This window comes from Dryobates pubescens, chromosome 12 (genome assembly GCF_014839835.1).
Source record: "Dryobates pubescens isolate bDryPub1 chromosome 12, bDryPub1.pri, whole genome shotgun sequence".
NCBI classification, from domain to species: domain Eukaryota; kingdom Metazoa; phylum Chordata; class Aves; order Piciformes; family Picidae; genus Dryobates; species Dryobates pubescens.
In genome coordinates this window covers 28,210,735-28,236,359 of record NC_071623.1, presented here as the reverse complement: position 1 = coordinate 28,236,359, position 25,625 = coordinate 28,210,735, and the positions used below count along the sequence as shown (strand labels likewise).

General features: G+C 38.9%; 1 protein-coding gene across 1 annotated transcript in view; it reads left to right on the top strand.

Annotated features, from left to right (window-relative positions):
- Positions 1–22,178, top strand: part of USP25 (ubiquitin specific peptidase 25) — a 94,253-nt gene extending 72,075 nt beyond the window's left edge. The window contains exons 16-26 of the mRNA XM_054165753.1: positions 320–548; positions 1,365–1,562; positions 3,032–3,171; positions 6,256–6,369; positions 9,019–9,114; positions 12,334–12,512; positions 13,535–13,613; positions 15,431–15,510; positions 19,564–19,687; positions 21,239–21,434; positions 21,883–22,178. Coding sequence (XP_054021728.1) covers positions 320–548; positions 1,365–1,562; positions 3,032–3,171; positions 6,256–6,369; positions 9,019–9,114; positions 12,334–12,512; positions 13,535–13,613; positions 15,431–15,510; positions 19,564–19,687; positions 21,239–21,434; positions 21,883–22,055 — 1,608 coding nt within the window. The 3' untranslated portion in view covers positions 22,056–22,178. The remainder of the gene's footprint in view (positions 1–319; positions 549–1,364; positions 1,563–3,031; positions 3,172–6,255; positions 6,370–9,018; positions 9,115–12,333; positions 12,513–13,534; positions 13,614–15,430; positions 15,511–19,563; positions 19,688–21,238; positions 21,435–21,882) is intronic.
- Positions 22,179–25,625: the final 3,447 nt, after the last annotated feature.

Sequence of the window (25,625 nt, the reverse complement as noted above, 5' to 3'; positions counted from 1 at the left end):
TAGATACAAAGAATGTAGGAATAAGAAGGAATTAAGTGAGGAGCATCTGACAGTAAAGACAGCAGGGCAGACTTTTGTGCAATGGACTTGCTAATGTTTTTAAGGTCTCCTGTATCTAGTAGTGGTAAGTAAAATAGTTCAAAGTTCTTTTGTTTAATGGGTTGCTGGTTTTACCCTCTTGTTGTCCCTCTGTGTTGTGTTCTGATCCTGTTTAACAATTGTTGGTTAATTTTATTTAAAACAAAACTATTACTGCGGACAGGATCTACAAACTAAATGATGCCAATTTGGGTGTTTTTGTTTGTTTGTTTGTTTTAAGGTTCCTTATAGATTGCACGCTGTTCTAGTTCATGAAGGTCAAGCTAATGCAGGACACTACTGGGCATATATTTATGACCACCACCAGGGCCGGTGGATGAAATACAATGATATTTCTGTGACAAAGTCAACTTGGGAAGAATTGGAACGGGACTCTTTTGGTGGCTACAGGAATGCCAGTGCATATTGTTTAATGTATATCAATGATAAGGAGCAATACTTGATACAAGGTAATGTTATGAATACATTTCCTGCATGATGCAGAATAGCTGAATGTATTGATAAACCAAACTTCTTTCACGTGGATTTCCAGATTTTTAAATGGTTTAGTAACTACTGAAAGTTCTCTTTATACTTGAAACTGTTAGACTGGGTTTTTTGTGGGTGGAACAATTGCTCTCAACTTCTGGATTAGAATAGAATAGGATAGAATAGAATAGAATTAACCAGGTTGGAAAAGACCTTCGAGATCATCGAGTCCAACCTATAATCCAACACTAACTAAACCATGGCACCAAGCACCCCATCCAGTCTCTTCCTAAACACCTCCCATGATGGTGACTCCACCACCTCCCTGGGCAGCACGTTCCAATGGCCATTCACTCTTTCTATGAAGAACTTCTTCCTAACATCCAGCCTAAAGATCTCCTTGTGCAGCTTGAGACTGTGTCTTCTTGTTCTGGTGCTGGTTGCCTGGGAGAAGAGACCAACTCCCCCCTGTCTGCCACTTCCCTCCAGGTAGTTGTAGAGAGCAATAAGGTCTCCTCTGAGCCTCCTCCTCTCCAGGCTAAGCAACCCCAGTTCCCTCAGCCTCTCCTCACAGGGCTTGTGCTCCAAACCCCTCACCAGCTTTGTTGCCCTTCTCTGGACCCGTTCCAGCAGCAACATCTTTCCTAAACTGAGGGCCCCAGAACTGGACATGGTACTCAAGGTGTGAAAGCAGTTTGGGGTATTGGTGCTGTGTTGTATGTTTCTAGTAATTTGTAGAATATACTTTATTTTTTCCAATACCTTCTTTTTGAAATTTATGTTTCATGATGCAACAGAGGAGTTTAACAAAGAAACAGGACAGATCCTGGTTGGAATGGACACGCTACCTTCTGATCTAAGGGATTATGTCAAGGAAGACAATAAACGTTTTGAGAAAGAGCTTGAAGAGTGGGATGCAGAACTTGCTCAGAAAGCACAGCAGGAGAAGCTGCTATCTCAGATACCCAGGGCACCAGCACCCTCACCTGCTCCAGGTTAGCTGCTGCTTCAAATTTGTAAAAGGAGTAGAACCAGATATCATTAGGTTTGTATATATTTTGTAGTTGAAGAAAGGAAGAAAAGATTACTTTGTATAATCTTGAATTATAACTGTTTACTGTTTACAGGTAAACTGTTTTTGACATTTTGGTAGCTTCTTATTTTAGTGTTTTGTTCTGTTTTTTTTTTTAAATTAAAAACAACAAACCACACACAGAAATCCCAAAGAAACAACAAACCCCACAAAAAAACACTTACTGGTTCTTCTGCCTTTTCTCTCCCAGTGGTGCTTAGCTTTTAGTAATATTTTTCCCCCCTTTCTTCTTTCTATATAAACTTTGGCCTTTTAAGATAGGTAGTTACAAACAAGTCCCACCAGTCTATTTTAAGAGTTCTTTTAGTCCATAAGTGATGTGTAATCTTCTATTCAGAAGGATTGAGTGGAAGACCTACTTCCTCATTTTAAATTAGGAAAGAATTTAGATCTGAAGAGAAGTACAACTTACTTGGTGTCATGTATTGAATAGAGTTAGCAGTAGCAGGTGAAAAATGAGGGTGTTAAAACTGTGAAAGAGACTCTGAACAACAACAGTGAGGCCAATGCTGTTAGGAGCCTAGCTAATAATGAGCACTGGCAATCTGGCTGTAAAATACATGCCGCTTTGACACAGAAAAAGCTGTGAAGTTTTAGGTTATATCAACCCTTGGCTCCATTGGAGAAGGCTGTATGTGTGTTTTGTAGAAGATAATGTGATGGATTTGTGTGCTGGGGCTGCTGTCCAGATCTCATTGTAGTGTTTTGAGTTAATAAGACTGAATGAGTATTTCTCATTGCTGCCTGTAACTACAAACTATGGAGCGGTGACTTCATCTTGTGTATCTTTTGATTTCACAAACCACTTTGAGACTAGTTCTTTTGTTAGTGATGGAAAGTACTAAATGAATGTTTCATCTGCCAAAATTTGCTTTCATTGTGTGAGGAATAGAAGACACTATTTATGCTAATCAATTTTTTTGCCCTCAAGTACAGGAGACTCTGAGATTGCCCTTAAGTCAGAAAAATATACTGTATTGATTATTTTCCAAAGGAAAAACACACCTGGCACTGAAGTGGCTGTAGATTGTTCCATGTATTGGGTCTGTACCCCACAGAAAGTCCAAGCAGAATCTTAACTTTGTTCTCGGTCATCCTCTGTATGATTGATGAACACCCCTCACTCAAGAGCCTTAACAGTCCTTTAGGTTTGTTGTTCCTCATGAAAAATCATGGGTCCATTTATATGAAAATGTTTAAGATGACTTGAGAGACAGACTGGTGTGAAGTTGTGTTTGAATGGTGTGACCTACCCTGCATTTTCTGTGTGGATTACCTTATCTATGAGGCAGTGATCCAAATAAAACTAATCAATTGAGTATTCATGCTTATGTTAACACACACATTTGTTATCTTATTTCTGTCACAAAGTTCAAGCAGGAGAACCAGAATATTTAGAGCAGCCATCAAGAACTGGTACTTCAAAGCACTTAAAAGAAGATTCTATACAAGCAATCAATAAAGCTTTAGCTGAACAAGAAGATAGAGGTCCAGAAGCTATAATGGATACGGTGAGGGTATTTTTCAGCTTGCAATACTGCTTTTGCTTTTATTTTGTAACTACATGGTGTAATAGCTGATAAACAGGAGTATGTGTGTGAACTTTGAACTGAAAAATCACTAATTTGTCAAGGGCTGTCCCAACACTGAAGTCCATCCAGAAGATGTGTACTACAGTATTTAAGTGCAGTGGAAAGAGGACATCTTAATATTTTTTATGTGGCTAAAGTACTTGTCACAGTGGATTTTTCAAACGATAGTTGTATTTGGGCCCACCATCTTTTCAAAATATTAGCTGTTTCCATTTATTTTTGAGGAGTTAACATTGATATTTCCATGTAAAAGACTTGAAAAATACTTCTTTACACATCCAGGCTTTTGTCTGAGAAATACAAGATTATAATTGACTTCCCTTGAAAGACCTAGGGAAGTCAAAGCAGCTTTCAAAAATCAGATCTTTTTCTAGCAATATTCTGTAGCTTTTATGCAGATTCACAAGTTGATGAAAGCATGGGGGGTGGGTTTGGTGATTCAGAGGCATGTATTAGAATGTGTATAAGAATTAGTGTTGGGTGATTCTGTCTTCAGTTAATACAACATAATAAGAGGAATAGGGAATTTAACTACTTCACGAGTTAGTAAAACTAATATTGATAAGTTTTTCTTTCAGCAAATTTTTTTCCCCTGCTTTCCTGTAATATATAGATGAATTAGCAATGTGTTTTCCACAAAAGTAAATGTTTTTAAAGCAATGCATGCATCTGTCTTGGAACATAACGATACAACATATGAAATATACACTGCAGCTTGCTTAGGCACCCCTAGTAACCACTCGAGATACAGACAGTTCAGATCATACTACTTGCTTAATTCAGATATGAATCCTCATTAAATAAAAGCAGGCTAGCCCAAAATATCATTGACCAACAGGAATGTCCTCTCAAAACCTTTGAAAATGTGAGAGTCAACAAGTTGTCTGTCATCTGATACATTTTCCATCCTTCTCTCTTGTGGTGTCAGGAGAGCAGAGAAATATGCTTTCTCTGCTAAACTGAAATGAAAGCCAACGGGGAAACTAATCTAACCCTGGATGAAAAGATTCTCTACAAGTAATGGTTTAAGAGACTGCATATCATAGAATCATAGAATGGTAGGGGTTGGAAGAGACGTCCGTAGATCGATCAGGATCACCTGGGGCACATCCCACAGAAATGCATCCAGATGGGTCTTAAAAGCCTCTCTAGAAGGAGACTTCACAACTTCTCTGGGCAGCCTGTTTCAGTGCTCTGTCACCTTACAGTAAAGAAGTCTTTGCTCCTGTTGGGGCAGAACTTCCTGTGTTCCAGTTTGAACCCACTGCCCCATGTCCTGTCACAGGGTACCACTGAAAAGAGACTAGCAACTTCTTGACACCCACCTTTCAGATATTTGTAGACATTAGTAAGATAGCCCTCTCATAGCCCTCTGCTGGACTTGTTTGAGTATATCCCTATCCCTCTTCAACCAGGGAGCCCAGAACTGGACACAGTACTCCAGATATCTGACTACTTTTTTGTTTCCCAGAACACACAAAAGCTTAGGGGAGGCAGTTTAATGACAATTACCTCCAGCTAAAGGATTTGGACTTTGTGGGATCAATGGGCATCCAATCCTGATGGGATGCAGAAAGATCTTACAGAATTAATTCTGCAGATGGGGTGTTTTAACTTACATTAGTGACATTTTGCACAGTTATCAAAGTTAGGACTTTATTAAACTGTGGCTGAGAAACCATATGGGGAACATCATGATAGGCTTAGCGAGACAGATGCAGGTTGTCTTACTCCCAGTATTTTCACTGCATTGTTCTGCAACAAGGTTGATGGGTCTTCATGAATAAACCCACAGATCTCCAACTTTGCAAACTATTTTGTTTATAAACAAATGTATTTCAGCTGTTAGAATCTAAAGCAAATTTCTAGCTAATGTTAAAGTACTCTTTTAATGCTTAGAAGCTGCTCTCTGTATGCCAGATTTAACTGGGGCAGAATTGTGCTTCCTTCCCAGTATATTGGCATGCTTTTTAATTACTGTACTTCCATATACATTCTGGCATGCAGGCATATATTCCTTTCCTCCACTTCTTCTTTCTTTATTTTAGAAGAGGGAAAGCCAACATCAGAATGTGGAACTAACAGGATTGTAGATTAGCCACCACATGATAATTTGAGTCCATTTTCTACCCTTCTGCCCTATTTTCTGCCCTCTGATTGCACAATCTTCCTTTGTATTTAAACAGTTCTGGGTGTAAATAGACATTGTGTATTTCTAGAATATTTGTTAAAAAATGAGACTGTTGTAATAGTTGCAAAACAAGTAGCATGGCACTCTGTGATTGCTTAGATTGGAGTCAAGGTTTATGCTGTAATATTATAAACTGGCTATTGTACGATGATAGGCCATAGGAGCTGAGATTTGTCTCCATTGTTGGTTATGACTTATTTTAACATAGCAAGAATTTAAGTGGCTAACATAATCTTTCCCTGATTTTTACATCTAATCACTCTTCTAAAAAGGCTCAAACTGTTGACTGTAATGCACCTTTAAATATTTTTTCCTATATCTTGATTGCTACAGGCTTTTAAATTTATTTCTTATTTTATTTTTTTTCCTTCTTTTTTTATTTCTTAGAGTGTCAGGATGTGCTGGTCTTTGCCTTGTTGCCATCCCTCAGTACGAATTCACCAAATATTTCAGCTATATTAAGCAATTGTTTCGTGAGATGTCAAAAAAGAAGTGGTTCATAGCTCCATTCTTTAATGACTGTCTTCAGTTTGCAATGGGATACTAAAGCTGTAGAGGTGTAATTAGACACTGAAGGAAAAATGAAATATTTTTAATAGTTAAGGCTTAATTTTAAAATGCACTGCTTGAAAAAAATGAAGGAGCTGTGACTAGAGTATGTGATACTTGTATTTTCTTTCAGAACTCCAACAGTGCACAGCGTTTCACTTGATCGGCCTCCCAGTTTGCGTCTTCCCATGATTTTCCTCTATTTTCTGATTCATTTCTTTCTTTTTCCTCACGCACATACTGATCTTGGTTTTCTTCTGCAGAGCTCTGATAATGCCCCAGCTCAACCAGCTCCTAACCAGCGAGTTGTAGAGGTGGCGATTCCTGATGTAGGGACTTTTGTGATTCAGTCAGAGGAGGGGGGTTATGACGATGAGGTACAGCTGATTGCAGTCGTGTGCACCGCTCCTCCTCGGTGCTTTCTTGTGCTGCCTGACGAGAGTTTTTGGCATGTTTGCACATTGTGACACCTAACAGATTTCTGCAAAACTAAATGCTTAGCAATTTGTAACCTTAACAATGTCTTTAATTTGCAATGAAATACAAAAGGAAAGCACTGGCTCCTCTTAATTGGGCACGCTTTGCATGGTACCATATACACTGGAGGTATATTTGTCTTCTTAGCTGTGGAAGTTGAATGATTGTGTTAGGCCAGACAGCCTTTGAAATGATGCTGATAGACTGGCTTCTACTACATTAGTTAAAAAGAGACAGGATAATGAGTGATGTTCTTAATGTTTGTGCTTTCTTGTCAGTCCAATAAAGCTAATGTTCAAGTCCAATCCCTTATTTGGCAAGGTTTGCCTTTTCAGACTTCAAGGATTAAATTATAAATGGAAAAAACCTGAAACTGATACGGCATATGGAGCTGTCTCTTTCAAAGTTAAAGAAGAAATAAAATCCCCAAATTCTTTTTCCTCCCCAGTTTAGACCCAGGGTAGTGCCTGTACCTGGTACTACTTGATTACAGATGAAAGGCCCGTTATCCTGAGAGACATTTTCTACTGCTCTATTTTAGCAGCAGAAAGCAACACACCAGGTCACCAAATTGTCCTGCCTTGACATCTGCTTACTCCATGTTTATTTTGGTTGGGGCTAGTGTTGATACAGCCCCTATTTCCAGGTGTCTGTGTTCTTGGTGGGCTATGGGGAACTTTTGCTTCCCTAGGAAAATGGCTATTTCAGGTCATTCCGCCCTGGAATTGTCATTGCTTGTAAATAGGAGTACAGGATGGGGCATAAAAAGATTTTGTTGACATCAACACACTGAGTTTGTCTTCTCACAGATATGTAGTCTCCTCCTTTAAAGAAATGAGGCTTTAGCTTTACCTTATAACTTGAATTTTTTTGTGTGTGTGTTTTTCTTGGTTGGTTGGTGTTTTGGGGGTTTTTTATTCCTTTTTTTTTTTCCATGGTTGTTGCTATGCCTTTGATATTGTTCTTATGTGTGGCAAACTTTTCCAGAGAGTTTAGGGTTCGTCATCATTTGTTGTGCCAGTGGCTGTGCTGCTTATACCTTGGGCAGAGAGTGATGGAGTGTTTTTCTTTGCTCACAGATAACAAAGGGGAAAGGCCTTTCTGATTAACCTAGATGTATCAAATTGTTTGTATGTAGCTGATCTGAACAGCTATAAGATGTGTGACTTATGTTTGATTTTGTGTTAAAATGTCTAGGGTTTGATTTTTAAGATTTTGGTGGGTTTTTTTAAATGTTTCAGGGCCCAATTGCATTTCATAGAATCATAGAATCATAGAATCAATAAGGTTGGAACAGACCTCAAAGATCATCAAGTCCAACCTGTCACCCAGCACCTCATGACTACTAAACCATGGCACCAAGTGCCATGTCCAGACCCCTCTTGACCACCTCCAGAGCTGGTGACTCCACCACCTCCCTGGGCAGCACATTCCAATGTGTCCTATATTTTGATGTAGAAAGATACATAAAATGCAGGCTCTGTGTGTGTGTATATATATATAGTATGTATAAAGTGTGACTGGGTGATTTTTCTACTGGAAACTTTGTTTTGTTTGGGGTTTTTTTTGTAATCCTTTGGTGGTCATGAGTGGCACTGATTCAACATGCAGTTTCAGATGGATACTGATGCTGAAAGATGCATCCTGGCCTGCATCAGGAACAGTGTGGCCAGCAGGAGCAGAGAGGTCATTGTGCCCCTGTACACTGCACTGGTTAGGCCACACCTCGAGTCCTGTGTCCAGTTCTGGGCCCCTCAGTTTAGGAAGGAGGTTGACTTGCTGGAAGGAGTCCAGAGAAGAGCAATGAAGTTGGTGAGGGGTTTGGAACACAAGCCCTATGAAGAGAGGCTGAGGGAGCTGGGGTTGCTTAGCCTGGAGAAGAGGAGACTCAGGGGTGACCTTATTACTCTACAACTACCTGAAGGGAGGTTGTAGACAGGTGGATGTTGGTCTCTTCTCGCAGGCAGCCAGTACCAGAACAAGAGGACACAGTCTCAGGCTGCACCAGAGGAGGTTTAGGTTGGATGTTAGGAAAAAGTTCTCACAGAGAGAGTGATTGCCCATTGGAATGGGCTGCCTGGAGAGGTGGTGGAGTCACCATCATTGAAGGTGTTCAGGAGACTTGATGGGGTGCTTGGTGCCATGGGTTAGTTGTTTGGGTGGTGTTGGATTGGTTGATGGGTTGGACACGATGATCTTGAAGGTCTCTTCCAACCTGGTTTATTCTATGTATTCTATGTGTGTTCCTTTCCTGGGAAGTTTTGCCCATGTAACTTCTAAATTGTATTTGGTAGAGATCAATTTTTCTTTTTTCCTGTCTTTTTTTTTGGTGTAAGCTTCCTTTAATCCTATGTTGTTCCAATAAAAACATATACACATGCCATGACTGATTTGCAGGATATGCACACCACATTTGTATGGAAATGTGCCGTTTCAATGTATGCATGCATTAAGTTGCTTTTTTGTCTTGCATGAGACTAAAAGCATATTGAATTTGGTCATTAAATTATTAATCACTCAAAACTTTTACCTTCAATCCCTTGTGGCAGGTCATGCTGACCCCGAACATGCAAGGTATTATCATGGCTATAGGTAAAGCCAGGAATGTTTATGACAGGTGTGGGCCAGAAGCAGGGTTCTTTAAGGTACAACTAACATTTTCAACTTCTCCTCTGACTTCTTGTTAGATACACCTTCTCCCTCTCCCCTTTGATGCATATTAAGACTACTTCAGCATTTATATGTACTCATCTATGATACCAGTCCTCCCGTTTTTCCCTTGTGAAGTAGGCAGTGATTTCCCTGTTAATTCAACAGTACACTACCTTGATATCAGTAGCTTTCTGCATTGTAGCTTTGTAAATATAGTAGCATGTATCATGAAACCTAGATGTGTAATCAATAAGAATATGTATTATTTTTCCCCTGCTAGTATCAAAAGCCATATGTTTACTAGACTTTGGGGACATCAGATTTCTCTCTCTGGGACATCAGTGTGCAGTCAGTTGTTTTTCACTTCCAAGACTTGTTCTGATTTTGTACTTGTCAAAAAATGTTTTAGTAAATCCAAATTTCTTCTCTGTAACTGCATGGGTATCAATGCTATTTATTTATGCAGTGTTTTATTGCAGGGAATTAGACATGAGGCTTTTTGTGGCTTTTTTTTTTACTCCTCAGAGTGATACCAGATTTTAAAATGTGTTAGTTGTCTCAAACGTCTGAGCATTTTTAGCTTGTGATCTTCTGAATTTTGAGGGTGTTAGAAACAGGATTACTTTAATGTCATGTAAAATCCTGTGAAATGTGATCAGGAGAGGGGGGAATAGTCTTGCAAAGCAGCAGTCTGTTTTCACTGTAACTCTTACGGTTTAGTTGCACTCGAAGAAATTGTCAAAATAATTGAAAAACCCCAACAAACAAACAAAAAAACCCACAAAGAAGAAAAATAAACAAGCCCCCACTACCAACAAAAATTCTCCAAGGCCCTTGTAAGGGAACAGAAATCTCACAGGTTTGTCATTTAGTGTGTTTGTGTGGGGTTTTGTAACGGATACTCAGAGAAGGTTATGACCTTGTTGGCACTTGTTGGCAGAGCTGTTGCTGTTAACCCTGCCTCCCTCAGCGAATGGAGAAACACCTGCCATAGCTGCTGTTTAGTGACATGGATTTTGTTTGAGATTCAGTCCTGGGTTGTTACTGTTTTTTAAACAGGAAGGGTGTCTTGATAATTTTGAAACAGAAATGCAGCGCAAAATAACGCGTTCAGCATTTCGGAGCTAGCAAAACAAAGCTGGGTTGAAATGTTGGATGTTTAAACATTGTCACTTCATGGAGGGACAATTTGTCTTTGAGAGAGAATGTTCCAACACTAGTCTAGAGCTTAGAGTAGAGAGGTTGCCTTACTCATTTTTCGATGAATCATGTTTGTAGTGGTGTAGAAGAGGTGCAACATGCTTTGTTTTTTGATTAATACATTAGTATGAACATATTATATGAGCCTATATTGAAGTGCATCAGATGAAATCTCATGTTACAAACTTACAGTAAAAGCTTCTGTGATAATTTTTAATACTATTCTATTCTGGTTTTCTTCATGTGCTTGCTTTGTGTAAAATTCATGTTTATAGAACACATTGGGGGTTTTGCTATGGTGTCTTTATTTTTGTGTAACCCAGGTGGAAAACATTTGACAGAGACATTGTTACTGCCAAGGTTTCATTTCCCCTTCAGATGTCAGGCTTGAGATGTGACTATTACAGATCCATTAAGTTATTTCTTGATCAATGACCTCTTCCAATCATTGTTCTTTAAACATAATAGTCAGTTTCTTGCAGAATATTAGCCTTAAGAGCTTCTTATGACATTGAGAAGATGAAAGCATCTAACTTTTTTTTTTCTACTGCCCCTTTTTGCTGTGTTTTCTGTAAAGAAATAGCACTATTTTCCCATTGTACATAGGATTTCCAAATCTGTACTATACCATTTTGTTTAAATATGCATATAAAAAACTACAGAATTTGTATTGCATTTTTTCCCTGCTTGCTTTCTGAAAAGTGAAATGGCTAACAGCAATTGCTTTTTTGTTTTGGCCTACCCCAATAAACAGGGTTTAATTGCTTAGTTATTCATGTTAGTTTTCTAATGTAAGATAGTAGAAGCTCTCTGTGACTTCAGGTACTTATAATCTGTTCACCCAAACTTTCTTATTAATGATAATGCATAAGGTTAGTATTTTAAAATGTTAAAGCAGACCATTCTCTTGTTTTGAAGTTCTCCACATCCTTGGCGTTTCAGCCTGTACAAATAAGCCATGTGTTTACTCCTGCAACAAAAGGTGTATTAGTAGAGAATGGGAAGCCAAATTCCTGGTAGTTAAATGTCAAGAAATTACCTGCTACTGCCAGGTATTTCAACACAAAGGGTTTTAAAATACTGAATATTTTTCTGTCTGCTTTGGAGCTTTGCTTTGTGCATATCTTATATTGAAACACTGCTCTCGTGAAGCCACTGTCTTAAGTCACTTGTTTCTAGTTGACATCTAGTGTTAGCAAACCATCTCATCACCTCCCTGTTTTGAGAGATCAGTTATGAAATGTAATGACATTTGTCACAATCTTTCTAATTATTTTCTTGTTACTCTTGTTTCTGCTGTTTAGTTTCAGTGAATAAAATGTAATGAACATAACAGATGATGTTCATTAAAAGTCTAATGTGCTGTCAAAGCTGGAAGAGTAAATGCTTCTGATGACCTCTAGATTCTCTCCAAAATATTCAACGAGAATTTTGTCCTGCCCTGTAGGAGACTAATACTGTTCATAATGAAGAATTATGTTCTTTAGGAATCCTACAATTTGATTTTTGTTGAAAGATGCTTTCTGTTCCCCTTTTAGTGTCTCCAAAATCATATACACTCAGTAAAACTTCTGTAGACTTTCATTTATTCATGTGTTTGCATTTTAACTACGTATTAGAGGTGCAATTTTTAACTCGCAAAATATTAGAAGATTCTTTAAAGCGTCTCAAATCCTACACTGATTTTCAGCTGTAAATGCTTGAAGAAGCCTTTGCAGGGACTGGATAAACCTCTTAGGAAGACATAGCATGGGATGGGAACAGATTTCGAAGCAAAGGTCTACCTGAGATTTTGGCAGGCTTAGTTAGGGAGACACAGGAACAACTCTACCATTTGTCTGGAGGAGGGGGGTGTGCTTTTGTTGGGTGGTTAGAAGGGTGGAGCATCTAACTGTAATTGAAAAAAAATAATCATTTTTTATGCAAAAGGTCATGAGACATGAATTATCTTGTCTGTGACATTTAGGAATTAACAGCCTGAAAGAATAATGCATGTTTTTAAAATTATTTAGGCAATTAAATTGGAATACACACGTTTGCTGAAATTAGCCCAGGAAGATCCGCCTCCTGAATGTGACTACCGCTTGCGTCATGCAATTGTTTACTTCATCCAAAATCAAGCACCAAAGAAGATAATTGAAAGAACATTACTGGAACAGTTTGGAGATCACAACCTTAGCTTTGATGAAAGGTAAAAAGATCTGTCTGTCTCATTTTATTGCACTCAGGAGCGTTCTCTGTGGTGTGGAGATGTCCAAATGTATTCAGATGGTGCATGTAATAGAGGGAAGGCTATTGTCTTTGTTTGGCTTTGCCTTCTAGTCAATAGCTTGCATATATGTTTTGAAAAAGTATAATCTTTATAAAAATATCTATAGAAAGAACAAAAAATAAGTTGGATTTCTATTGACATGAAACAAGGTCAAATCACCATCACTGGAGGTGTTTAGGAAGAGACTGGATGGGGTGCTTGGTGCCATGGTTTAGTTGATTAGATAGTGTTGAGTGACAGGTTGGACTTGATGATCTCGAAGGTCTCTTCCAACCTGGTTGGTTCCATTCCATTCCATTCCATTCCATTCCATTCCATTCCATTCCATTCCATTCCATTCCATTCCATTCCATTCCATTCCATTCCATTCCATTCCATTCCATTCCATTCCATTCCATTCCATTCCATTCCACATTGATTTCTGTATCTTCATTCAAAACCCTGTGTAAGGCTGTGTAATTTTCATTTCTTCACTGCCCTGAAAGTCAGCAGCAGACAGCATAGACTTGCAAGCTAGATGGGTAACTTGATTGAAAGCAAGACAGTGTCTCTTTTCCAATCAAAAATCCATATATTTACTTATGCATATAAATACATATGTAGAAAAGTAGAGAACATTAGTCTGATTTCTGTGTGAATAAACCTCTAATGTTTCTTTTGCAAAGTAAATAGTGGGGAATCTCAAGCCATCTGAACTTTAAGGCTGAGTCATGTGGCAATTTAGCAAAATAAACCAAGAAGTAATTCTTTAATAGCAGAGTGCTCCATCACATGTACTTCAAAAATATGCCCTTTCCTACTGATTGTAATGAAAAGCATATTTTCCACAGCATTTTTATGCTGTTTTGCATGAGGCTGTAGCTTATACTGCTTGAGGCTGCTTTGTATCACCTTTGTGATTTGCTAATAGTATTCCACGATTTCTTGTTGCTTTTTGTAAGGTGCCGTAACATCATGAAGGTTGCTCAAGCTAAACTTGAAATGATAAAGCCAGATGAAGTAAACATGGAGGAATATGAGGTCAGTATTTTGTGTGCTTTAAATGAAATTATAATGTGAAACAGTTACCAGTAAGAGAAATTTTGTCTTTTCAAATTTGTTCTTGTCTTACACCGAGAAGTTGAAACTGGTTGCTGAAAGACAACTTGTTTGTGGAAAAGCTGCTCTGATCAGTTGATCTAAAGCTGCCTTTTTTCCCCACATCTGTGATTCCAGTGACCTGAGCTATAAATAAATGTGAAGTTTGGGTCTCTACATACTGCTTAACATGTCTCAATGTCTCTAGCAGTGTTCCCTATCTTATTGCCATAAAAGCTAACTGGCATTCTCTGTCTAAAACAGCTAACAGTGAAGGAATGAGTGTGGTCTAAGCCCAGCCTTATGCATCTGGAAGACTGGGGCACAGGCACATTTTCTGCTTTTCCTCCAGCTATCTTTGCAGCCATTCTTATTCACTTACTGCACCAGATTTTGTTGTTTACCAAAATCACACATAACCAGTTTATGCACTGCTATTTAGGGAAAACTAGGAAAGAAAAATAAAAGGGGCTAATCTCAGACATTAAATAATTACCACTAGTATTTGTCAAAATAATTAATCTCCTTTTTAAAGTTGAGTCTGTAGCTGGTTTAGCATTGGTTCAAATTATGCTTAATAGTGTTCATTAAGGCCTTTCTACAGTGAATATTTATGCCCTAGCCACATTGCAGTGCACCACTTAATACCTATTAGGTCCAAACAGCTTTTTCAGGAGGACTTTGGGAATAATCTTTCTTTCAACAAACCAAATGAAAAATATGACTTGTCATTTCTCATTACCTGATCCAAGACCTACAGTAGATGATACCACATTGCAGTGTGTCCTCCCTAATCTGTGAGGGGAAGGGCCTCGCATAGTGGGGTTTCTGGTGCAAAGCTGGGCAAGGCTCAATATTTTACCATTGTATGAATGGCATTGCACAGGTAGAATAAATATTTCTGGACTTAGTTTTAAGAGTGGGGGAGTGGAGGTGTTTTCTATTCCCCTGCAGATGTATGCCACTTTTGTAGCTCCTGAGGCAGATGGTTGGTTGGTTTCACCAAAGATTGTGTCAGTGTTTGTCCTATGTAGTGAGTTGGCATTTCCCAGACACTTCTATGTGCTCAATCTGTAAGAGGCTGTGTATTACAGTATGCTGTCCTCTATTTTATCTTTAATGAGCAATTGAAATTTGGGTACTAATCCCTTGCAGTAAAAGCACCTTTCTCACTCGGAGCGTTTACCTAAAAAGTGTACCAGTAGCTACTTTGTATACATGGTGATGCAGTAAGATAAATCTGCAGCTCCAGTACAGACATCTCTACAATCTGATTTGCATTTGAGTTGTTACTCTGCACATAAAGAATTCAGGCTTTTCCTATGTCATTCTTGTACTGAAAGGTAAGCTTAACATTTAGTGTATGAAAAAGCTTTCTAACACTTCCAGAGTCAATAGCTGAGTGTAACATTGGAAAGAAGAAAAAGGCTATTAGCTTCTCAACTATTTCTGAGAAGACAAAGGAGATCTTATGTAATTTTGACTGTGGTTCTCTGAAGATGCTTTGTGTCCCTTTCAGATTGTAATACAGTGTAAAAATAATCTCATCTAGAAATGATTTAGATACTTAACAATGTACTTTATATTGAGGGAGGGTGGATTCATGTGGAGTTTATCCACATGCAAGCTTACTAGGGATCCTTAACACTTACTCATGAGTACTCAGTACTAAGTGTGTAAAAATATTAGCAATTAAAAAAAAAGATGAGAATTGTGTTTCATGTTTGTGAATTACATTGTGTACCCTTTCTTATATGCAGAGATGGCATCAAGACTATAAAAATTTCAGGGAAACAACCATGTTTCTCATGGTAGGATTGGAGTTTTTCCAAAAAAAGAGGTAAGTGGTAGTGCAGACCTCAAATGTAGTGGAGTGATTTGAAGGCAAAATGTAATATTGATAAGTAAGGCTGTTTTTTAAATTAAGAATTGTTTAATGTGTTCTTAATTTTAGTTAAATATTTATTCAGTCCATTAATGCTTTCAGTCTTGCATCTACCTTAAAGTTCCCCCTCAACTTCCTATTAATCTCCACTTCCAATCTCCTACCAAGCCATGGACTCTTCTCAGAGCACTGTCCACATGCACACATGTTCCTCTACCTTTCCCAATCATAAGTGCTCTGGGTCTCCCCTCAGCCATAAAAATCTTTCCTCTCTGCCACCATAAGTGCACATATACTTAGTTACTTTCATCAGCAATCACCATTAGTCAAGTCCCCATCTTGCCTGGTTTTAATTGGGTCTTCATACAGGAGCAAAGTTCTGCCTTTTGTGTTTGTCAGAGCCACTTTCACCTGTGATGGGCTTTAAAGGTCAGGAAAAATAGAACATGTTTGAGGAAAACTACCATGCCTAGTTACCATAGACATAACTGATTCTCCTTAGCTCCATGAGGCAGTGGTGATTCATTCTCTTTTCTTTTTCAACTATCAGGAATTGTGGCTGTATAAAATGGGTGACTTTTAGGTACTGAATGCATTACAGCTACATTTTTTTTTTCTCCCTCAAATTTGCATGTGCATCAAGGGTGGTGATTACAGTATCAGTGCCTCTAAACATCCTGTAGAAGAGTCTTTGAAACAGAGCTGTTCCAAATTACCTTTTCCTCCCATTCCCAGACAAAGGAATGAAATAATTAGCTGCAGACTATCCAGTGGCTGACATGTGTGGTGTGAGAATTAAGCTTTTTGTATCAAATGATACAAATTCTGGATTGTGAAAACAGTTATGCGGTCAATCCCTGCTTTTTCATGTATAACTAAGGAAGGAAATTATAGTGGGAATCAATTTTACTATTGTAATGCCTGTATGTTGTGTAGCAAATTGCTTCTTATTTCTCTCTCTTTTTCTGTATGGTTCCAAAAAAACAAAAGCCCCAAATAAAATATGAAAATTGATTCTAGAAGGCACTGCCTTGTCTTTGTGACAAGCTGTGTCTTTTGTATAACAGCTAACACAATGAGCCCATAGTCTTGGTTTGTCTTCTGGTTGCTACCATGTAATAAGTAGTACATTCATCAATACTCTAAATTGCAGTATACCACTTTGTCAGTATGTACATAAGCTTAAGCAGCTCATGTACAAATGTTGGTCAGAAGATTAGCTGGCTGCTTTGCAAAAGAAACACTCTGGTATTGTTCAGTCCATTTAGGAGGCAAAAATGTCATGGACATTTTTTCACTAGTCCATCTCTTATAATCTAATTATGCCAGGGGAGAGAAGGGAAGGAAGCACAGGCATCTCTTCTGTGCTGAATAGCATTTTTGGTATAGTTTTCCATTAGTTTGCAGAGTTAGAGTGAGTCATTTGTTACCAGACTTACTTTTAATTTAGGAAACAAGCTTTTAATGACCAGGCTTAACTGGTCAGGAGTAAAAATTACAGTATGTTTAGACATGTCTAACATCTAAGGAAGTATAGCATTTGCTCCAGTTGGCAAGAAAAGCAGTTTCATAAATGCTTCTAGAGGTATTTAATACAATGACAGTCGAGACTAGAGTGCTTTGAGTAGGGGGATCTGGGATGACCTGCTCCTACTGCAATTATGCACTCATGTTTCAGCTACATGTTCCCAAAAGGCTGAGCTAATTATTGAGTTTAACATTTTGTACACTCCTGAGGGCAGTACCCTTATTCTGAAAACGAGACTAAGTTATGAACTCTTCCAATTCCCTTATAACACAGAAATCATAAAAAGGTAGCTTCAAAAATGTTTGTAGACGTTCATGATTGAAATATGACCTTCACTAGCAGGATTGGTTTGGGGCTTTTTAAAGAAACTTATCACCTTCACTTGGTTAACTTTTCTTAGTTTTAGTCTAATTTTAGACCCCTACAGCCAAAACTCAGCCTTTATCCAGGTGGTCTCTGGTTTTCTTAAATAATTGCATTGTGTTGAACAGACACAGAATTAACATTAAAGAAGCGGGTTGGTTTATCTGTTTCATGCCTACTTTCAGTGTTCACTCTTAGTCCCTTGTGGTGGTTGGCAAGACCCTCTTTCTTTTTTCTTGAACATATCTCCTATGAAGACAGAGAACTGTGACTGTTTAGTCGTGAGAAGGCTGAGAAGAGATCTTAACATCTATAAGTACCTGAGCCATGGGTGTCAAGATGAAGGTGCCAGTCTTTTTTCAGTGGTGCTCGGTGATAGGACAAGGAGCAATGGGTACAAGCTAGAACATGAGGAGACACTTCTTTACAGTGAGGGTTACGGAGCACTGGAACAGGATGCCCAGAGAGGTTGTGAAGTTTCCTTCTCTGGAGACTTTCAAAACCTGCCTGGATGTGTTTGTGTGGCCTGCCCTAGGTGATCCTCCTTTGGCAGAGCGACCAGACTTGATCTCTGGAGGTCCTTTCCAACTCCTAACATTCTGTGATTCTGTGACTCACTGCAGGTGGAGAATTAAAAGGTTTTGCAAGCGTATTTCCTCTGACTGTACTATAGAGTAGGAACCTGCAAAGGGTAGGATGAACACAGGGAGTTAATGAACCTCAGCAAGAATTTTACCTGCAGCTCACTCTTGTGGTGGCAACTGGAAAGTGAACGAACTGTAGAACTTAACAGTTGCTTCAAAGTTTCTTGGAAACCCAGCACAGTTTTTTACTTTTGACTGAAATGCCTCTTCCAAAGCAGTGCTAAAATTGAGTCATTCCATGCTTTCTGCATCTTTTCCAAAGTGTATACCTAGTAAGCTCCATAATTCTGTGAGCAGCATCAGTGATTTTAGGCTTAGGCTTCCTAGGCTGGAGCTTATATACACTTAAGGTGTGTGAAGACAGAATCTATTAGCTAATTTACACTATAGCTTTACTCTGCAGACACTTGAGATATATAAGGACTCTGAGCTTGGATGTACAGTAATGATTTTAAATAGCTGGTTGGTTGTGTTGGTGGCCAGTGGTGCAAAGGTTTTTCATGGGTAGAAGAAATATGCTTTGGAAGAGCATTACTTTTTATTAAAAGCATAGCTTTGGATTTTGAGACAAAAAAATTGGACAACAATGACTGTACTTAAATTTCCATCAGCAACAAGTATTTAGGGTTGCAAGAGACTATGAGTAGATTTCATGGTGGAAGAGACAGCTTCATGGTAGATTCTGAATTATGGTGTTGGGGTTCATCTTGTTCTAAACAGGAATATTAGAAGGTAAAGCTTTAAGGAACCATTGCTATTTAAAGTAGCCTTCTCCCATCTTTTTATATTGTCTTATTGGGAGGCACTACTGTTAAGTCTTGAGTTTGTCTACTTTGGAATATTCTGACATTTATTTTTAAGATGTGCTTTCTGTGTGCTCATGCAATTTTGAGCAGCTTGATAGTTTGGTTTTGGTAGTTTAACAATGACTTCCTGTAGTCATTTGTAATCAGCGAGTGCACTGTTCCTCTAACTACTCCATTAGGAAACTTCTCTTCCTAGATTTTTATTTATTTGTTTGTTTATTTATTAGTTTCAATAAAAATGAGATTTCTGACTGGGTTTAGGGTAGCTGCTTTCAGTGGCTGTCTGTCATAACTATGTTTCTATAAATCAGAGAATAACAATACATACCCAAGGCTAATCCAAAGCTCTTTCGGAGTGAGCGAGGTGATAGCCATTCAGTGAGCTTTGGATCAGACTTCATGTGGAAGTCATCTCACCTGATAATAAAATATTCTAATGTGCATGAAAGACAAACTGGTGTGCTAGAACAGATAAAAAGAAAAAGCCAACAACAAAACCACCCAAACCAACCAACCAAAAACCCCAAACACTTTGAAGGGATTGGTGGGGAGGAATGGACTTACAGTCAAACCAGTAAGTACCTATCCTTTGAAGAGGACAGTAGTTAACCTTGAAACAGGTGGTACATGGGTGTTGCAATCTAATGCTTTTATTTCTTTACTTCAGCTATATGGAAGCCTTGCTCTACCTAATCTATGCTTACCAGAATAACAAAGAACTCTTGTCCAAAGGCCCATACAGGGGGCATGATGAAGAGCTGATATCTCACTACAGACGAGAATGTTTGCTAGTAAGTGAAGGGTGAAATATGTTTCCAAAAGTTGAACTTGCTGCATAGCTTTAACAAAATTAGTAAGTAGTAGTAAATTAGTAAGCAACATCTTTATCAATGATCTGGATGAGGGGATTGAGTCCATCATCAGTAAGTTTGCAGATGACACCAAGCTGGGGGCAGGTGTTCATCTGTTACAGGATAGGAGAGCTCTTCAGAGGGACCTTGACAGGCTGGATAGATGGGCAGAGTCCAAGGGCATGAGATTTAACACATCCAAGTGCCAGGTTCTACACATTGGCTACAATAACCCCATGCAGTGGTACAGGCTGGGGTCAGAGTGGCTGGAGAGCAGCCAGGCAGAAAGGGACCTGGGGGTACTGGACGATAGCAAGCTGAACATGAGCCAGCAGTGTGCCCAGGTGGCCAAGAAAGCAAATGGCATCCTGGCCTGTATCAGAAATAGTGTGGCCAGGAGGAGCAGGGAAGTCATTCTGCCACTGTACACTGCACTGGTTAGGCCACACCTTGAGTCCTGCATCCAGTTCTGGGCCTCTCCATTTAGGAAAGATGTTGACTTGCTGGAAGGTGTCCAGAGAAGGGCAACAAAGCTGGGGAGGGGTCTGGACCACAGCCCTGTGAGGAGAGGCTGAGGGAGCTGGGGTTGCTTAACCTGGAGAAGAGGAGGCTCAGGGGAGACCTTCTTGCTCTCTACAGCTCCCTGAAGGGAGGTTGTAGCCAGGTGGGAGCTGGTCTCTTCTCCCAGGCAACCAGCACCAGAACAAGAGGACAGAGTCTCAAGCTGTGCCAGGGGAGGTTTAGGCTGGATGTTAGGAAGAAGTTCTTCATAGAGAGAGTGATTGGCCATTGGCATGGGCTGCCCAGGGAGGTGGTGGAGTCACCATCACTGGAGGTGTTTAAAAAGGGACTGGATAAAGCACTTGGTGCTGTGGTTTAGTTGATTAGATAGTGTTGGGTGAGAGGTTGGACTCGATGATCTCGAAGGTCTCAAGTTAATACTTAGAATTGTGTAAGGAAAAGAAGAAAAGGGCAACAACTGAGAGGGAAAACATTATTCCAGTTTTGGGGAGTAATCAATTACCTGTATTATTTTAAATACTGTGTTCATGTCCATAATTTCTGGGCTAGGTAGGGACAAGTCAAGCTGGTGAGCAGCCTCGCCCTGTTGCCACAGTTTGGTGGGGAAACAAATGCTGGAAAAGGCATCATCAGGAAAGAAAGGAATTTTTTCCTTGATTATGTCACTTAGCAATAGTGAGAAAACTAAAGCAGATGACAGGACCTCAGTCATTAAAAAAAAAAAGAGGAGAGCTACAAAGGTTGAGTTGGCAGGTATCAAATGAAGTGTCTTGAGGGGTAGCACAAGTCCAAATGGTTTACTAGAGTGTATGGATCACTGATGGAAATGTTCAAGTGCAAATGTGGTTAATGCAAATTACTAAGTAGCTTTGTAGTAAGTCTGTGCTTTAAAACAGAGAAACTGATGCATGGTGGAATGTGAAATGCTGTGTACTTAAAGGCTTTCCTTTCTTGTGGTGGTTTATGAAGAAACTAAATGAACATGCTGCAGCACTGTTTGAATCAGGAGATGATCAGGAAGTAAACAATGGCCTGATCATTATGAATGAGCTTATTGTCCCGTGTTTGCCATTACTGCTGGTGGATGAAATGGAAGAAAAAGATATTGTCGCTGTGGAAGATATGAGAAACCGTTGGTGTTCCTATCTTGGACAAGAAATGGAACGTAAGTCATTTATTCATTAAGGTAAAAGGCCCTTGCAGACCTTTTCTATAGGTGTGGTGGTTTCAGTGCCTTAAACTCAGTCTTCTATCTTTTGTGCCTTGCCTGGTGTCTTCTGAGTTACCCTGACTTCTGAACGTTCCCATACACATTTAAATAAACAGCTTTTCCCTGTGTTGCACCAGGGGAGGTTTAGGCTGGACGTTAGGAAGAAGTTCTTCCCAGAAAGAGTGATTGGCCATTGGAATGTGCTGCCCAGGGAGGTGGTGGAGTCACCATCACTGGAAGTGTTTAAAAGGGACTGGATAAGGCATTTGGTGCCATGGTTTAGTTGATTAGATGGTGTTGGGTGATAGGTTGGACTCGATGATCTCCAAGGCCTTTTCCAACCTGGTTTATTCTACTCTATTCTAAATGCTTATGTTTGTTTTTTTTCTTGTTTTATTTGCAGCTAACTTGCAAGAAAAGCTGACAGATTTCCTGCCAAAACTGCTAGATTGTTCTACAGAGATTAAAGGTTTCAATGACCCGCCAAAGTTACCCTCCTACTCCACACATGAACTGTGTGAAAGATACGCTCGAATCATGCTGTCTCTCAGTCGAACTCCAGCCGACGGAAGATAAATTCCGCAACCTTCCTAAGCACATTGTATAAACTTTTTTAGTTCTTAAACCTTGCCTTCCTGTCACAGGGTTTGCTTGTTGCTGCTATAGTTTTTAACTTTTTTTTTTTCTTCTTTTTTTTTTTTTTTTAATTTTAATAACTGCAAAAGAGAGAGAAATGACTTTGTCCAACCCTTAGCCAGACTGCAAGCAGAGCTGAGAATCGCATGGCGCTCAGTCGTTTCGACCCGAATCGATGCAACATGCAAGTCTGATCGTTATGGCAAAACTGCTTTTTTTTTTTTGCCACTTATCTGTTACAGTATTACTTTGCTTTTATCTTAAGATCCTCTACTTTATCAACAGCTGTCTGGATCATTTTGTGACTGCAAACTACTTTAAGTGTCCAGTGCTGTGTAAATACATGGTACTTGGTAGCTTGTAAATGAAATGAAAGAATAAAGTTTTATTTATGGCTACTTCTGTGTTTGCAAGCAGATACCTTGTATATTAGTGTAAAATACGGGTATTTTTAGAAGAGATACAGCCTATTGAGGAGTTACTCCATTTTTTTAGACAAGGTTCTTCAGGATTTATGGCCACTTCAGTTACAGGTAGTCGGAGATTACTGTATGTGAATATGTTGAAAAACTGTCAAAGTATTATACACTATGGGGTTTTTTTTTTGTATCTGATCTGTATGATACTGCACCTGAACACTTTTATGTATGTGTGTGTGGCTATGCCAGGTCTTCTCTGATAGTAGGGACTGGCTTCTGAAGCAAAACAATAATGGCACCTTCCTTCTGTTCTTAGCGGGGGAAAAATGGGGGGGGGGGTGGGGGGTGTGGAAATTATTTTGAGTAGAAATATATTGCATCCTCAGAGCCAAATTTCTAGAAACTGGTTGAAGCAGAGGAAATAAAGGTTTTAACAAACTGGGGATTTGTCAAGCTTAAGAATTTATCAGTTTTCTTAAAAAAATTGGTATTTTAGTCATGTAATTGACCAGAAATAAAACCTTACGTTAATTCCTTACTTGAAATGAGTTCCTGCTGTCGCAACAAACTCTCTCAGCAACCATTTGTCTGTCCTAATTAAACTTCTATTGGAAGTGAAAGAAAAAGATCTATAGGACTTGTTTTGTAGAACTGAAATACTGTCTGGTTTTAATGAAAAGAAGTCATTATTTTGTGGGAAAAGAAATTCAATGCATCCTTAGGTAATCCTGTTACCTGGCACTATTTTGATTCCAACTTTACAGAGAGCATTTTGTGTTCAAAGAGTAAACTATGTGAAGATTTGTTTGTATGTTTTTATTGGAGCGTCCCTCAACCCTTCATTTCAGGCTTTCAAATGGTGTTTATTTGAATACCCACAAATAAAAGAGAGAGGAGTGATTCAGTTCAGACCAGAGAGAAATACAGTGTAGGAGAAGGCACAACGAGATAATGGGGAATGAATGTAGGCATCTCATAGGCAAGAAGTGGCAGAGTTCAATCGGTACATGTCAGTCTTTAGAGCTGCTCCCTTTTGAGGGATGCTGGTTCACCATATGCAGTAAGTAGAGTGTGACCCTGAATTCAAAATCTTTTTAGGGATGCTTTCTTCTTCTGTTTTCAATATTGGAGTGCTGCCTACATTTGTCAAAGTATTCATTTATGTTAACAAATATTTTTACAAGAGGAATACTGAACTCTTGCTAGTGCATTACTAGTCAGGAGCCTTTCTGTAGGCCTGAAACTGTTGCTGTGTGAAATGCCACCTTTCAAGGAAGAAAAATAATGTGTATTATGAAATGGTTTAAGATGCATTGTAAAAATTTCACCTTTTACATCTGTTGCACTTTGATTTGGAGCTCAAGAAACTCAGCAAGGTTTTGAACAGATAAGGCACTTTGTTTGCCTTCTGCACTAATGGTGAAAACAATTACAAGTGAAAGAGCAATTTTATTTCCCTGTGGCTAACAGATTTTGAATTTTAATGTTTGTGAAGATGTTTAAGGGAAGTTCCCCTCCAGCCATGCAGAAGCCAAGTTGCCCTCGTCACCTGTGTGGTCTTCCATGACAAGAATAAAGGGAAAGGCACTCTTTCTAAACCAAAAAGAAGAAGAAAGTGCTTCACTGGGGAAGAGTCCCTAAGATTTTTAAATTGAAGCAATGAAGGACAAGATTACTTGTTCTTTTTGTTTCAGCTTTTCTTGTGCCTTTTTGGTTTTCTTAAGTGTGAAAACGATCCATTTGTAGCTGATGGTACTGAAGAGACATATGTATTCATTTGCAATAACTTGATTTTTTTTTTTCATTTGAACTGAGAAGGTCTGTTAGAGCAAAAATAAATTTGTGTCTTACTATTTGACTACCTTATATATCTTGTATGGATTTAAACCTCCAGCTGAATTAGTCAGATACTGCTTTTTCTTTAAAACCTTGCTTTTTTGCCACTGCAGTAAGCTAGCTGATAGCTTGGATTTGTGATGCCTAGCACAAAACCTGTACCCATAACTGTGTAAGGTTCATTTGCCTACCTGTGACTGAATTTTGTACATGAGTGTTTCTCTTTGGTGTGGAAATTGTGATATTTGTACCATATTTTTTTTCATTTTATAGAACACAAAGATTGCAGGACTTCAATCCAAATTCACTTACTGAATCACCAGTGCCATTAATTAAATGGAAGAGGGTTTGGTTTTTTTTTCCTTGTAGCTGTTGCTTTGGAACATGAAGGACTCATAAAACATTGCAGTCTTTCACTTATGTGCTCTTTTGTTTTTTCCCCAGCCATATGTCTTCCTTTTAGCTGACCTCTGTTACTGCTTTGCTTTAACTGATATTTGGTAGTATCTAATATCTTACCATTTCTAGTTAAAGCTGCTTTAGCAGATCTGTTAGTTCCAGCCTACCAGAAGACCATGAGTAGAAGCAGAATATATCTGTGAACAGATGAAGAGGACTGATGGAGTGAATTTGTACTTCTTAGATGTGGTGATATTGAATTGACACCAGAAGCAAGGGGATAGACTTAGACCTCTATTACCAAGTCACCTTTGCTTTGTGGACAATTTGTGCCTTAACTGCAGCGAGTGGCTGGGGTAATGAGCAGGTTTGCTCTAGAAAACATGAAGGCTGAGCACAGTCAAAAGCATGTACTTCTATGTTCAGGGATTAAAAACATAAAACACCAAACAACCCAGCCTTATGATGTGTGTATTAAATACCTTTCAGATTCTTTTTAGGCTACTCCAGTATGCATGTGAGGACTGCATCTCCAGAAAGGTACCCAACGCAACCAGCGGCACACAGGAAACAACCTTGATTATGGCATAGAAACATAAAGCTCTATCAAGAGAGATGGGGACTGCTTTATATTCTTCATTTTGTGCTGTTTCTTCTTCTCAAAATCCACTAAGTCCAGATGTCTGTGGGAGGCCTTCTATTAAACACAAATATGTTGAGAAAATGCACCACTCTATATAATGAATAGCCTCCTCCATGCAGCGTTTTCCAATATGTGTACTTTGAATTAAAAAGAAAACAACAATAACCTGGTTTTGTGTCTAGAAGGATGCAGGAAAAATGGGTATCAGTCATG